At 37.6% G+C, this 15,184-nt stretch overlaps 1 protein-coding gene across 3 annotated transcripts in view; it reads left to right on the top strand.

The window, feature by feature from the left end:
• Positions 1 to 14,781, top strand: part of BICD2 (BICD cargo adaptor 2) — an 87,608-nt gene extending 72,827 nt beyond the window's left edge. The window contains exons 7-8 of one of the 3 annotated variants that reach the window (XM_082768034.1): positions 9,229 to 9,394; positions 12,639 to 14,781. In XM_082768034.1, coding sequence (XP_082624160.1) covers positions 9,229 to 9,394; positions 12,639 to 12,644 — 172 coding nt within the window. In that variant the 3' untranslated portion in view covers positions 12,645 to 14,781. The other 2 variants (XM_082768033.1, XM_082768032.1) reach the window with 2 other exon arrangements.
• Positions 14,782 to 15,184: the final 403 nt, after the last annotated feature.

Below are 15,184 nucleotides of genomic sequence, written 5' to 3'. Positions count from 1 at the left end.
TTATTTTACTAATGAACAATTAGCATTTCTGAACTTATGTTCTACATAGTAACTATTGTGGGGAAAAATAAGGGGCCAGGAGCAAAGGAGCTGAGACTGAATGAGTGGAGACTTGGTCCACGGAGCATCTTGTGAGCACCTGTATTCCTGATCACTGCATGGCAGGTACACAGCTGGGTCTTAGATTTGCATCTAGCCTGAGACAGCAGCTGTTGCAGGGAGCATGAAGAATTGCTTCTTGCTGTGTGCCCCATGTTTCAGAAGCCGCAACAGCTCTCAAGACTACTGCTGCAGCTAGGGCACTGTCACCCCTTTCCTCATTGATCTCTGGTCAGAAATGGTTAGTAGCCTGTATGTTGGCTGTGTGCATTTCTCTGGAGTGGCTGTTTCATATAAGCCACCATTTCAGGTAAGGTTTGGAAGGAGTATTCCAATGTGCTTGGGTGAAGAGAACATCAAAAACTGTTTTGGAGACAGGTTTTAGGTGTGCTTAAAATATAAGAAGTATTAACAGCCCAATTTATTTCTTCGCCATCACAACCAACCTGCTAAAGGAGCACCTCTGAACAGTCTGCCCTAGGTCTCATTCCTGCTCTGACCAAGAGGTTTGTATCAGCAGAGACTAGTAACAAGTGATGGGGCTTTACCCTACCATGCTTGTTTCAGTGTTATGTTCCAGTGAGGTGTGAAGCAGACAGCTGCACACACCTGTCTTTTCCACAGGAAACGGACCATTTTGTAGGATGCAAGAGCTGTAGTACATGGGAGCTGAAGACTGGGCAGGAGTAAAATAACTGACCTAATTTCCTTTTTAAACCAGGATAATCCCACTAATTTGACAATACTGCCAGCTATTTTTAATAAGTAATAAAAATACAGTAAGACCAGGGGCTGGAGACAAAGGAAGACTTGCAAAATACAGATTAATAGCTTCCAGCATTAAGGTGCTATTGAGAGACTGTTGCAGCATTCTAGACAATACTGGAAGCCTAAAATTAAGCTGTCACACAAAGGAATAAATCAAGATATGCATAATGTACTAGAGAAGTATATTCAGTAGCTGCGCTGTTTAAGTCCCGATTTTCTTACTCAACACACCTGTCCCTATTGTGTGTACAAATGGACTGAAAGCACTGAGGGCTGGAATAAGATCTGCCCTGAAGAGCTGAAAATGAAATTTATCTGCTTAATTAGACTGTAATGGCTTTTACAGTCACTGTATGACAGTCAAACGTTTTGGTGGTTTATTAGTGAACTCTTCACCAGAAAGAAAGATGCACTTCTCTGTTTATGCAAAGAGAAGCTGAACAACTCTTTTGTTTTACTTTGTTGAATAGGTTTGCTCTTGCTAACAGGCAGCTTGGTTGGTGCAAAATGTAAATAAACAAGAAGGCCTGATGAATGTTCATTAGGGTGCAAGTGTTCATTAGGGTGCAGCGTTCAGCTTTATTACAAGTTGTCAAGTGGTACTTCTTTCTCTTTTATGAATACCATCTGGGTCCCACACTTCACCAGTTGAAGGAGCTGTTTGAAAGAGTATTTCCCAAAATGATGTTTCTCAAAATTTATCATACGAAATACACTGCTGTGGTTACAGTTTTGGGGAATTCTCAACGTATTTACTTAGGAATTTAAAACAGAAGAACTTGTATTAATGGGAACATCATGTGTAAAAAAAAAAAAAAAAAAAAAAAAAGTCAATTTTCAAGTGCATTACTTTTCTTAACCTGAGGGTTAAAAAAAATGAAATATTTTTTTATATGGAACCATGTAAAGCCTTACTTACATGTGAGGAGGGTACTTGAGGGTTTTAGTAGCAAATTAGAGATAACATAGTTAATCTTCCTCAAACATACTGTGAGAAGAAAGTGTGATTCCTTTCTTTGCTAGACAAACAGATTCTCCTGAGTGTTTTGAATGAACTTGAAGTGAACATGTCCTGATTTGGGGTGGGAGTGAAGCAGTTTCCTTGTCTTGTAGACCAAGATAGGTTTCTGTGTTGCCTGTTAGCAATTTGTCATTCAAGCTTCAAAGGGCAATAGAGCTCGCATTTCTTAAAATTGGTTATGGGGGAAAAATAGTGCATTTAAACAGATGAAAAAAATACAGCATGGAATTTAAGCTTGAGGCTGGCTTAGCTCAACTTTTCAGCAAGGAAGGAGGGAGTAAGATGACAGTAGGTTTCTGGTAGTTGTTTGGTGAACACCTGAAAGTCTGCTATTTCCAGAAGACACTGCAAGTGGAAATGAAGGACAGGTACACAGGCGATTCATCAATTATCAGTTCAGGTAAAAGTCCTTAAAGGATGGCTAAATGAAGCAGTTCAGTAAAGAGCAAGGGGCCAGTTTGACCATTGCTTCACAGCCAAGAAAATGCACTAAGAAAAGTTAATCCTAGACTGTGTTTAAGCTGTCTTTTCATCCAATTTTACATTTTAAAATGCAAGGTTTATTTTATTTTGTTGTGGTAGTCTTTTCCTTGAATTTGGTCTGCTAGAGATATTTATGTAAGCATACGTTTAAAAAAAAAAACTCCACTAAATATAGAAAATGTCAAAAAACATAGACAATGAAAGTACAAAATGTTTTTTACCTTTCCTTTCTGTTATTTTTGTGCTGTTTTTCTCTGTTTTTATATAGCCTGCAAGTTTATCAACTCTAACTTGCATGTTATGTACTACATGGACTTTTACGAGAAGATAGCATCACCGCTTCCCTTTGAAGTACCTTCTGTGTGATAGGTTACAGCCAAAGTCTTGTGGTGGATGGAGTTGCTTGCTGGGTTATTTGCTTAGGGTCAGGCAAGGAAACCAAACAGTTCTATTCACATGGAGTTGCACTTGACCTAAAAAACTGTGACAGACTTAAACTGGCTCTGAAAAGTGACTTAGGTTACATTTTCTTGTCTGTCATTAAAGACACAGGATTATCGAGTTTGCTGATACGTTTTTTTCTGTTTCTTTTCCAGAGCCTGAGAACAAGCAAGGGTAATAAGAAAACAGACATTGCTCATTCCTCTAAAATAAAGATAAAACAGTAATTAAGAAATCCAGCAGAAGCCAAAGGCTTTTGCAAGTACAGAACAAATGTGCCTAGATGTAATTAATGGTTATCCTAATGTCCCCATGTTTCATAAACAGTAAATAACAAGAGAGTCAAACTCTGCAACAAGTCAGCGGAGGGGAGGGGACAAGGGGCAAATTTTAGAATGTACTGCATGTAATATTAGATTAAAATTACAGAGTGGTGATTATGATGGAGGAGCAGTAAATCCATGACTGTAAAAAAGAAGCTAGACTGTAGCTGTTGTTCATTAATGGAGAGAAAGTGTTTCAAATGAATATGGATGTCAGTTCAATATCATATAAGCTCTGGCAGATTGGTTTTCCAAATTTCCAAGTACTTGGGAAATATTCTTGTGTCTTTGGACATTTAAAGGCCTACAGAATATAAAGGAGCTTAAATTCTGTCAGAGAACAGTGCAGTCCTCACAGGACTTAGAGAATTATGGCTAAAGAGTCTTCACACTGGACTCTACACAGTAGAATTATTCAGCTTGCCTAAAAATATTCTGTAGGATAAATTCTCAGAGGAACCAGACACAGAAAATGTGACTTTGAAAATTTCCAGAATGAGATTCGCAGACAGGAGCAATGGAGTGCGTCCTGTTCCTACTGCTGCATCTGGAGGTGATGAGTGGCACCTGGAGAGAGAATGGCTGCACCACCAGCGCCCCTGTGAAAGTACGGAGACATCAGGCAGGACAGAGGCATTCAGCAGTGTTCCAGATGGGTTATAAGATGACATGAGTCATTTCTTGCGCATAGTTGTAGCTGATGCCCTGCGCCTGTCAGTGTTCAAGAGCGCTCTATATGCTTCAGTTTTCAGGTAGCCCTGAAGTGGTCAGGCAGTTGGATTTGATGATCTTTATATGAACTTTATATTTAGAATCTTTTTATAAACTTTATATTTAGAACTATTCTTAATTCTAAAAATGCAAAATAGTCACGTTTATAACACCAATGAGCCGGCTCTAGCTTCTAAACATGCCTAGCAATTAAAACGTCTAATGCGAGTAGTGCTGGATACATGAACACCCACCCTTGGTGAAGGTGCTCCATGTGGATAGCCCCTGCACCTGCTTTGCAACACTGAGTCCCCACTCCTCTTCCAGGTACTCCTCAAACCACCAGTGACTCCTGCCTGCCTTGGTGCTTTGTTGGAAGTCTGCTGATGCTTGCTGTGCAGGAGGTCTTCCTGTGATACAATAGCAGTGCTGTAGGAATATTCGGAGTAAAGACAATGCCAGCTTCTGTCACATAGCTTGTCTAACATACTGTTTTTAATCAAATTGTAAAGTGGGTTACTTTAAAATGCCTTACATGAAAACTACCACAGCAGCAGTTACTTGCAATCTGTAATTTTTTTTAGGTAGCTGTGTAGTCTTTTTTAGAAAACCATGTCTTGGTTTCATTTTGAAGTTAATAGGCAGTGTCAGCGCTCTTAGCATGTAGAAAACAAAGCGTGTACACAGATTCAGTGGTTGAGAGGAGTGGAGAGTTCAGGATTAAATCTTCCACCCCTTACTTGCTACAGCGAAGAGCTGGGAAAAACACCCTGCATGTGTGATAGCTCAAACAGTACTTCCGATCTAGCAGCATAGGATCATAAGTTTTATCCTTTAAAATGCATCTAAAAAAAAAAGTAGTAGTCATCTTTTGAATTCCAGGAGAGAGAGTTTGCCACAAAAGCTTGATCCGTTCTTGAGAGTTTTTAGCAATGGAAGTGCAGAACAGCTGCGGTGTCCAGCTCTGTGGGGCTGATCACTTGCTCTGTGCAGGAGATGGTTCTTCCAACATGCATCAAACTACAAAAGAGTTTTATGGTTTGCTTGCTTTAATAGCTCTTACTAATGGACATTGATTACTCATGGCTGATTTTAAACATCCTAGAAAACTAAAGCTAGTTATAAACTGTTCTCTGTTCTTAGTGCAGATGCCAAAGATTTATCTAAATAAAGCATTTATTGGGTTCAAACATAGAGCTCAGGTGAGTTTTTAATGCAGGGTACTGAGGAAGAAATTGCAAATGAACAACTGGCTAAAGTTTCAGTAGATATACTTGTACTTGCTTAGCTGTGATTCTGAACTGTCTAACTCTGAGGTGTGCTTTCTTTTGCCTTCTTCAGGATTCGTCCTTTATTTTACTGGTGTCTGGGTCTGCACAGTGCCCAGCTGTGCAAACTAAGGGAGGAGATGGACTGAGTATGCTTCCCAAAGAGTCTTTTAGATGCTGACCTAGCAGAGGGCTGTGGTCCCGCAGTTGGATCTGTAGGAATTTTGGTGCAGCTGAATTTGGACCAGTGTGTGGCAAACTTACCTCCTGGAACATGCTTTTTGAAAAAATAATAAAAATAAGCAAAGCATGCTAGGGTTAAGCTTTCTAATAATTCTACTTTGATGGATTTATTTATTTATTTATTTTAGAAAAAAAGATATTCTTTTTATGGATATGCAAAACTATTGAGCTCAGGCAGACTGGGTGGGATAACGGTGAGGCTTGGTAGAAGGCACGGCTGTTTACTGCTGCCAGTGCGCAATGGCAGCCCTCTGCTTTCTGTCTCTGTGTGGCTCATGGCTCATTATCTATTTAAATGTCAGTCTTCCACTTACAAATCCAAATGGTAGTTAGCTGGTCAGTAGATCTTTTCCTCCTCTTGTGTTCCTCCTTTGGCAATATAAAATGGTTGCTCACTTTGTAGAGGACCTGGTTTTCCAGGTGGGGCAGAGGGGAAGGGAAGAAGGTGTTAAAATTCAGTTTTTAATATTACAATTTCTAATATAAAGATTTGGGTTGAAAGCAGGTGGCTACTATCCCTTACAGTTAACTCACTCCATGTTCATTTACATGTCATTTTAATTGCTTATCTTCTTAATACATTTCCCAGATTTTAATGGAAATGAAAAATAGTGAGTTTAAATCCTCCATTTCCTAATTTCTTATGTAGGTTGAGAGTTTAGTCTCTTGAGGTAGAAGTTAAAGCAGTCGATGCTTCTGTCAAGAAGCCTACTTCAGTCACGGCTCTGTCTTGTGGTCTTGCTTTCCTGGAAATTGTCTTATGGTTCTCATACTAATTGCAGAGGAGAGGAAAGTAGTATAATTATATCTATGTATGATTGGTTCCATCACTTACTTGCAGAAGAAATCTTGATTCAGTAGTGAATTTAGCTAGAAAAGGTACCAAATTTAGTACATGCTAAAGTTTAAATAAAATAATCTGTAGAGATAAGGCATAACTGGCACTTGTCAGAAGGAGTGGTATGCAGCATTTGAAAATGAGACAACTCAAATTTTCAATGATAATTTGGCTTCAGATAGTTTTAGGGGATTTAGTTTTTATTTCTCATCATAGTATCTAACATCCGGAATATTTATTTCCTCTGTGTAGATGTTTATTTTAGTTGACGTTGTTTTTAAAAATCCAGTTGATGTTTCCTTAAGCTCTTTGTCTGTTGCTGTTAATTACCTGTACTAAGAAAATTGGCAACATCAAAGCGTTCTGTTCAATATCCACTTAAAAATGTGAGCATGTAAATGCACGACAGGCATGTGCTAATTTCATATTCTTTTTTAAAGCATGAAAGCTCCATTATTTTTTTCAAAGGTGTTTTTAAAACAAAGACACTTTGTGTTCTGACCTTCTAATTATTTCACATTGAGTATGCAGCTGGGAACTAGCTCAACGCATGAGCAAATGAGATCATGAAAAGGAAGGATATTGTACTGGTTTATCTGCAGAGCAACAAACATGTTGCTACACATACCATGTAGCACATTGTGCTGCTGTGGCTTCTGCTGCTAGCTTTGCATTAAGCTAAAGCAGTTAGAGCCACGTCATGTTATGGTGCTTAGGGAGGCTAACTTTTGGGTTAAGAAAATTAAACTGGGAGTTAGTGAATGGGAGGGAGGAAAGTAGGGCACATCCCACTTCACCTGGGCACACAGTGCCTGCAAATGTTTCAATCTTAGCCAGTTTTGTTAAGGAAACTGTTGCTGTGTTTTGCATTGTGTGTGGTCCCTCTGACCCTGGGCAGCCACACCTGCACCAGGATAACATTTGGTGTTGAGGCTGTATCATTTAATTTGAACTAAAAGATCAGGAAAACAGGTTCAGGGCGCAGCCACGGTAGTTAGCATTCCTGCCTCTCCCAAATCCCCTCACATGTACAAAAGAGATTCAGGTACAGTAACAATTGCAGCTGCATGCATGCTCCTAATAACACTTCCTTTTTGCTGGCTGGGAAGGAAAAACTTCCTTCACAGAGATGTATGGAAAAAGTGAATTCAGGTATTCAAAATACTGAATGCTTCATTTTCTAACCACAGTCTATTGATGTTATAAACTTTTGTCCTACAGAAAGCTCGATGAGGTAATGACTGCTACAGTCATTTGAATTTGGAGTCAAATTCATGGTTTTATTTATAGCTGAGCTCACGTGCAGACTACTTTACTGCCTTCTAGGCTCTGATGAGCGTTTGTCCCTGCTATCAGGTTTGGCACAACTGACTGATCAGGAGATGTTTGGGTAATACCAGAAATGGTTAGAGAAGAGGATTAAGGGTATTCACAAGACCATGTGGGAAGTCCCTACTCTGCTTTACTGCAACTGTTTTATTTTCCACCATATATATATATATATATTTATATATCTATATCTATCTATATATATATATAGATATAGATGTAGATATCTATATATATAAATATAGATGTAGATAGATAGATATCTATTTATATATAGAGAGAGATAGATAGATATAGATAGATATATATATATTTTTTTTCTAAATGCAGCATTGGGGGTGAAGAAATGTGCCACTTGTGCCTTGCTGGCTTTGATAGCACTTCTCTGGTGGAAGTCAAAGCGGTAGACACCACCTTCCATAGGAGGGGAGAAAGGATTGCTATGCCTTCAAAGATTATTTTCCTCTTCTCAGACCTCCTAGGGCTGTGCCAGTCTGCCTTCCTGTCTGCTTCCACTCACGGAGGTGTATGGATTGGTTTTGTCTCATAAAGTACGTCTAACTATGCAGAGAAAATAGCAAGTGATAGGATTCAGGGGTGGTGGTGTGAATTTGTATTGCAAGATAAAGTTCTGTTCTTTTCGTTTCCCTTGTTCTCTTCCCAAGCAAATACAGTTAGGGATATAGGCCTAATTGTGCTATTTGAAGTCAGGGAGAACAGAATAGGGGACGTGATTGTATAAGCGCAGCTGATGAACCTGCACATCAATGTGGTTTCCTTCATTTTTTTGTTGTTTTTTTTTTCCTTGTCATCCTTATATTACTTAACAATGGTAAATGTCCCTGAAACTCAGGGGCTTTTCCATTATTTCATTAGGAGGAACTTCTCTGCAGATAATTTGTAAATTCCAGCTGGTAGCTATGGGTAGAAAGATGAATATTCATATCTGTAACCGGTCTGCTATGTGCGATAAATATGCATGTGTGTAAAGACATGCGTTCTTTAAATTGTTCACGATGCACTGTGCAAGTTAAGTAGCTTCCAAGCTCAATGAAAATGACTGTAGATGAAACAACTTGCAGGCGTACACTTGGCTTCCCTGCAGGGTTTCTAATAACACTCAGTTCCTTTGTTTTATTATGTCAAAACTGATTTTGATGTTGAAAACTACTATGAAAGCCACTTGCTATGGAGAAAGCAGTGATAAAGCACTATTTTTTCATCAGGAATTGGAGTAGATTCGAGTACAATTATAACAATGCTGTTCAGTCTGCACTGGAAATTTGTTATTGGATTCCCTGCGTAATGTAACAACCTATGAAATTCAGGTGCTGTTCACTCAGTGTGAATCGCCATCTGAGTAGTGGCCATTTTACAGCACTCCACCCGACTGTTCCCCTCTGACTCTTTGCAGTCTCTAGCTTAGAGCTGCTGCAGGCTCTGCATAATTTGAGACAGAGATAATTTGACTGCGTTGCCTATTCCCTGCATTAGGAAGGTTAGCTGTAGGACATCTTACTCATCTTTAGGCAGGAGTAGTTTATACCAGGCTCCGTACTTTTGTTATGTTCATACACACTGAATAACAGAGTTTATACAAACAACTGCAAAATTTTCAGACTTTGCTAATACCTGCTGGACACAAGGGATTCATGTTTTATAGATGGAAACGAGATTGCTAAAAATTGATATATTTCGTTGCAGATGTGATGAATATGTCACACAGCTGGATGAAATGCAGCGTCAGCTTGCAGCAGCTGAAGATGAGAAGAAGACTCTGAACTCCTTGCTTCGGATGGCTATCCAGCAGAAACTGGCACTGACCCAGCGTCTGGAGCATTTGGAGCTAGACCACGAGCAGTCCAAAAGGGTGCGCACAAAATCTGCTTCCAAAGCCAAGAGCAGTAACCCTAGTGTAAGTCATATTCGGTCCTGCGGAGACAGGTCTGAAGGATCTGTCCTTAATAACCAGGTGTTTTGTAGTGAAAAATATAAAATCTATTGTGACTAGAAGAGGTGTGTAGAAAAATCATATTATGCATCTTATTTTATGCTGTAACTGTCAGCGTAAATCCCCACTATCTAATGTCGCAGTGAGTTGGCTTGTACTAGTAAGTTGTTAAACCAGGTAATACAACTTGTATTATGGTGGTTTTAACTGTAATTCATAAGTACGGGGATGGTATTAACAAGTTAATAGTGGAAAGGAATTAGCTTTTTCCACAATTAACATGTATGAGTTTTGCTGTTTATGGTAAGTGTTAAGAGAACACCTGATATACTCTGGTTACTAATTGTAGTTTGTGTAGCACAAATGTGATCCTTTCTCCAGGGTTGCAGCAGACTTCAATAAATGCTTTCACAGACAGAAGCAAACAGAAAACTTCCCTTGCTAGTGTGACTTAAGTAGTGGTGAAAAGCACGTGTGGTAAAAAGCAAGTGTAAAGATTAGAAGTATGTCTCGAAAACTCAGAACATTTTGAAACTGGAACCAAAATTAATTTGCCTGTTATGGCAGATACTAAGAACTTGCTGTCATATCACCACTTATCAACATACTAAAGCTTTTACAGGCAATAAAAGCTGGAAAAAAAATATGGTAGGTTACATTATTTACACTCTGCTTCCCTCGCTTCAGAGGGTTAACCAGAAGAAAGTGGCACATTTATATTAAAAATATGCAATATTTACCCCATCTGGTATAAAACCTAAAATTTTGCGAATTGGGAGCCTACCTGGTAGACAGTTCTACCTGAAGAAGTTATGCTGTGGAAAAATATAATGTCTTGAAAGGATCTTTGTGGTGTCCTGTTGCTCCTTGCAGCATAACACTTTGGAAAGAATCTGTTTTATGTATTACTGTAGCCACACAACTTATCTGTGTAGAACTAATGTGACTATGGTCTAGTATTGTCAGTCACAAAACAGATTTTCTCAGCTTTCAGTATTAATCTGAACAGGATAGTATTTCAGAGCTCTGATCATTTTTTTAAATACACAGAAGATACTGCATTCATTATGCAAGAACATGTTTCACAGGGCTCTACATTATAGGCACAGGAAATTGAGCAGATCATCCACTAATTAATATTTATGAAGTAGCTTAGTATACATAATATTCTTTAAGACAAACAAACCTTTGTCTGCTATTGAACTTCTCAGAGGCCTTTTTAGCCACTCAATTTCAATATGTTTGAAAATATAAAAGTGTACTTCGTAATTGGTGCCTATATAAGAGAAAAAAGATTGAAAAAGTTGTTTCTAAAATTGTGGAAAATTTGTGGAGCACAACAAGGCACACTTTTTTTCCCCTTTAAAACAGTTTTAAAGTGCCTAGCCTCAAACTTTATTTTAATGTAAAGCCCTGTTCATTTTGTACTCTTTCAGATAATTTTGTATGCCTATAGTATTACTTAAAAGCAATGCGAGACTGCACAGTTGTCTGCTTGATAGTGATGTTTTATAAAGCCATTCTAATATTCCTGGTGTGGTACTGCCTCATCTCACTACCATTTCTTATAGATGATCAGCAGCTTGCTTCCTGTGCATTGCCGCTCTGCCTATAAGTAGTCAGGAGATATCACAATACTAATATAAGGTAATAAGGAGCACAGCTTGTTTTCCCAGTGAGGGGAAACCACTTGGGATTTCAGCTTCCCAGATATTAGAAGTGGGGGAAGAAAAAAAGACTTAGGAAATCCTACAATGAGACTTCAAATGGAATTGTGGAAACTTTGCTGCAAAGCTGATAAACATGAGGATGCCTCAGTCAAATGCCAGAATTACATTTGACGATATTGAGAGGGGGGGAAAAACCCAAGTGATTTAAGTCTGGTATGTTGCTCAAACGGCACTGCTTGAAGTTTAAATTAATAGTAATTCTGGCCTTAGAAAATAGGCTCTGTGCATCTGTTATTACTTTTTAAGAAAACATTGAATTCTCCTGAATTTGAGCTTTAATATTGCTAAGTAGCAGGTTTGATATTTTTAGAAGCAAGACATCTTTTAACAATTTTCAATCCTGCTTTCTCTTTTTTGCTGCACAATCTTCCAAAAGGCCTTTATTCTTCTCATTCCTGCATTAAGTGTAATTTAAAAATACTTTGTAAAAGCAGGCATTTGAGTGCTAACTTTCCTTGCTCCAGTAGAAACAGTTACAATTTTGCTTCCACTATGATAGGGAGCTTTTTACCGCATCTGTGTCTCTGGCAGTATTTTCACTAAATACTAATGGAAAAAAAAGTAAATTTGAGAAACTAATTGAATGCATTGGTAGGCTTTTTCAAATTAACTGGAACTTTATAGAATGATTTCAATGTTATCAAGGCAGTGACTATTACTATTGGTCTCGGCTCTCACTTTTCAGTTCCAAGAATGAACAGTTTTGCTATTAGCACAATAGTCTTAGTAATCGTTTCTACCTTCATTCATTTCTGTGGATCTATAAATTAAAAACGAAAGACAAACCTTACTGCTGCTTGAGCTTGATAAGGTTATGGTTAAACTTTTAGCACCTGTTATGAAAAAGAAATGAGCCATGGTGGTAAGGTGACTTGATCCTGCTGTTTGTATTTTTAGATGATGATTATATTTAAGATTGAGGCTTGTAATTATTGATTAACAATTTCTTAAAATGTACGTTTGCTGTAAGTCTTTCATATCACTTTCAATGGGTTGGGCTAAAGCATGGAAAATTTCTTAAGCTGTCACCTACCTCTGCAAGCAGGCTGTTCTGAATGATACTGCTCTTTGCATTGGCCTGCATGATACACTGACCTGCATGTTTCTGGACAACCTAAAGCTTCACTGAAAATGTTTCTTGCACATTCATTGCTGTTAGCTTGTGCTTGAACAGCATATCTTTATTCAGTACTTGTAAGAAACTTTCTTTCTGCAAAGCTGTTGCTTCCAGGCTAAACTCATAAAACGTTGTTTCATCAGCTTGGAAAGCATCTTTGAGCTAAATTTGCTGCTTCATCCCTAGTAAGCTAACAGATACCCTCAACTGACTAACCCGCTATGGAGCTTTTGCAGCACATTGTATTAAGTTGTCAGTTCTTTGAGAAATAAACACAGTTTTTTTTCTAATGCTTTGTTTTTCTTCCATTTTTCAGCTGTAGAATAGTCCATGGAGAAGGCCTTTCCAACAGTGCAACAACATTTCTTACCCTCTTTCATTATGGTTAAAAGTGGTAGCCCATTGCACAAAGAATGCAAACCACTGACCTGATCCTAACTTTTGAGAACACCTTTTCCTATATACTACCTGAAACTTCTCTTTTATATCTCGAGCTATAAAACAAACAAGCTTTACCTATAAGTGCTGCTGCAGTAAGAAAACTTACAAGTGCTGAAGAAACCTACTTCAAATGTAATGATCACCATATTAGTTTATGATCTACTAGAAATGTTCCGATGGGGGGAATTTCTTATTTCATTGCAGATGCTCATTTTTTATCTGATTCTTAAACTGTGCACTTTTGATATTTTGATATTTTTCTTTAGCTTCTTTAATTCCTTATGTAGAAGAGTTTATATAAATGCAGTGGCTTGTGCTTATAGTTTCTCTCCAACTTCAGCTTGTGACTGTTGATTTCTACATCAGCATGTGGCAGAGATGTTTTTTTTTTTTGGCTCTAGATGTGTTTAGAAAAGAGTTTCAACAAAAAAAACGACACAGGAGCTCTGCTAAACTATGTGTGTGCTGTGCTTCAGCAGCTTTTTTGTTATGAAATATTAAGCTTTATATGTTTAAATTACTGATTTTTTTTGACTGCCATGTTCATTAAGAAATCCAGGGTATTCAAATTCTGGGGTTTTTTTCATATTGTATTATTATTCTTAGGAATAGTTCAATGTAACAAGAAGAAAACTTGACTTTGCTCTGGTTAAAACAGTAATAGGCACTTGAAAAATATTAAATAAGTAGTATTACCTATAAATTCCAGAATTCCTGGGTTTTAGGAAGTTGAAGTATTATTGATTAACAGAATTTTATACAACTGTACCAGTTAAATTCCAAATTGGAATTGTTTTGTTACTTTTTCATTTTTATTGTGCCAAATTATGGTACATTTAGAAAGAAAAATTCTAAAGTTGTCAATGATAGGGTGTTACATATCAGCGCCTTTCTGTCGTTAATTATTGCCAGTAGTGCCTTTAATCATTTTAAGGAAGAATCTTAGAATAGCTAGGTCTACACACGAAGAAATGGAATGGCTGTTTTGGAATTTAGTCAAGATGTGGAGCAATAAGTGCAAAGTGAACTCCCCCTTCGCACATTTTTAATGGGTAGTCTTATTATAATAGAGATTATATATTCAAGGAATTGTAAAAAATTCTGTTAGTCAATGATATTTCATCATGCAAATCCTTGCAAATTCAGGGGAATAGAGGGGAGAAAAATAAACAAACCTGAATACACTTTGGGAACCAAATGGACTCATGTTGAACAGATGAGCAAGATGTATTAACACATTTGTGGTAACAGTACAGAGAGCGTATTGGGAATATTGATGTTATGTTAGCTTTGTTTGGTGGTGGATGCAGTTAACCATAGTATTGTTTGCAAATGTGAACAACAAAACATTAATATCTTCTCTTGCATGTTATATCTAATCATTGTAATTTCAGGAAACAGAAACAGAAGTGCATCAACAAGCTGTACCTACCTCTCTGGTGCTGTTTGTTGAGGCTCATGTGAATGATTAAATTGGTACTTGCTGGGGGGGAGCTTTCCCACTCCTCAAAAAAAGTACAAATTGAAATAATATTGACAGTGGGAAAAGATTTCTGTTTGCTGGAAAAAAAAAAAACAAAAACAAAAACAAAAACACAGACATTATTATTCCTAGATGTGGGGACTTAATATTTCCATCTTCTGTTACAGTATTGGTTCATAAGAAATATTGTTGCATTTAAAATTACTACATTTGTATGTGGGTATTTATTTGAAATGATGTCGAAGTACTGTATTATGTTCTATGTGCATTACCTTTTAGTGGTGGATTGGTCTCCATTTAATGTCCTATGCATGTATTCTTGCCAAGTAACCTTTACACAGATATGGAAAAAAAATGTTAAAGAGAAAAATGTGGAAACTGATTCTTAAAAGTATAACTGTGTGTTAATTGGATAACCTTAGGAGACATAGAGGGCGAAATGTTACTTCCAAATTAATACAAAAAGTGTTTAATGTAGGAAAGCAATCTGCCTGCGTAAAGGTAGTCACATTGGCAGTATCAATAAAAGAGAAAAGGAATCACGTTTTCTGCTTGTGTTTTTTTCATTTGTTTCATTTTGGTTTTGTTTTAGAAAGCACCATATTAATTGGTCAGTCTTCCTAATCTGTTTTCAGTGTGGGGATAAATAAATCCAGTTTCTCTCAGATAAAAGTAAACTTAAAGCTGTTTGCTGCAGAACTAGAAAATTAATTCTTTATGCTCATATTTGCATAGCGTCATCCTCTGTGCTTCTTCGTGAGTCTTTCCTGGATTAGTTCTGGCCTGGATCAGACCAGTTTAATCTGTTTCACTGAATGGCCATGCAAACACTTGTACTGGTACAGGAAGGGGTTACACATTATTTGTCACCAGCATGGTGATGGTAAGATTAATGCTTTTGGTAGTAGTGGTGACACATGTTCCTGAAATTACATATT

The sequence above is a fragment of the Aythya marila genome, assembly GCF_965140915.1.
Source record: "Aythya marila genome assembly, chromosome: 10".
Classification (NCBI taxonomy): Eukaryota; Metazoa; Chordata; class Aves; order Anseriformes; family Anatidae; genus Aythya; species Aythya marila.
Note: the sequence above shows the minus strand (reverse complement) of the source record. Positions and strands in the feature narration are given on the sequence as shown.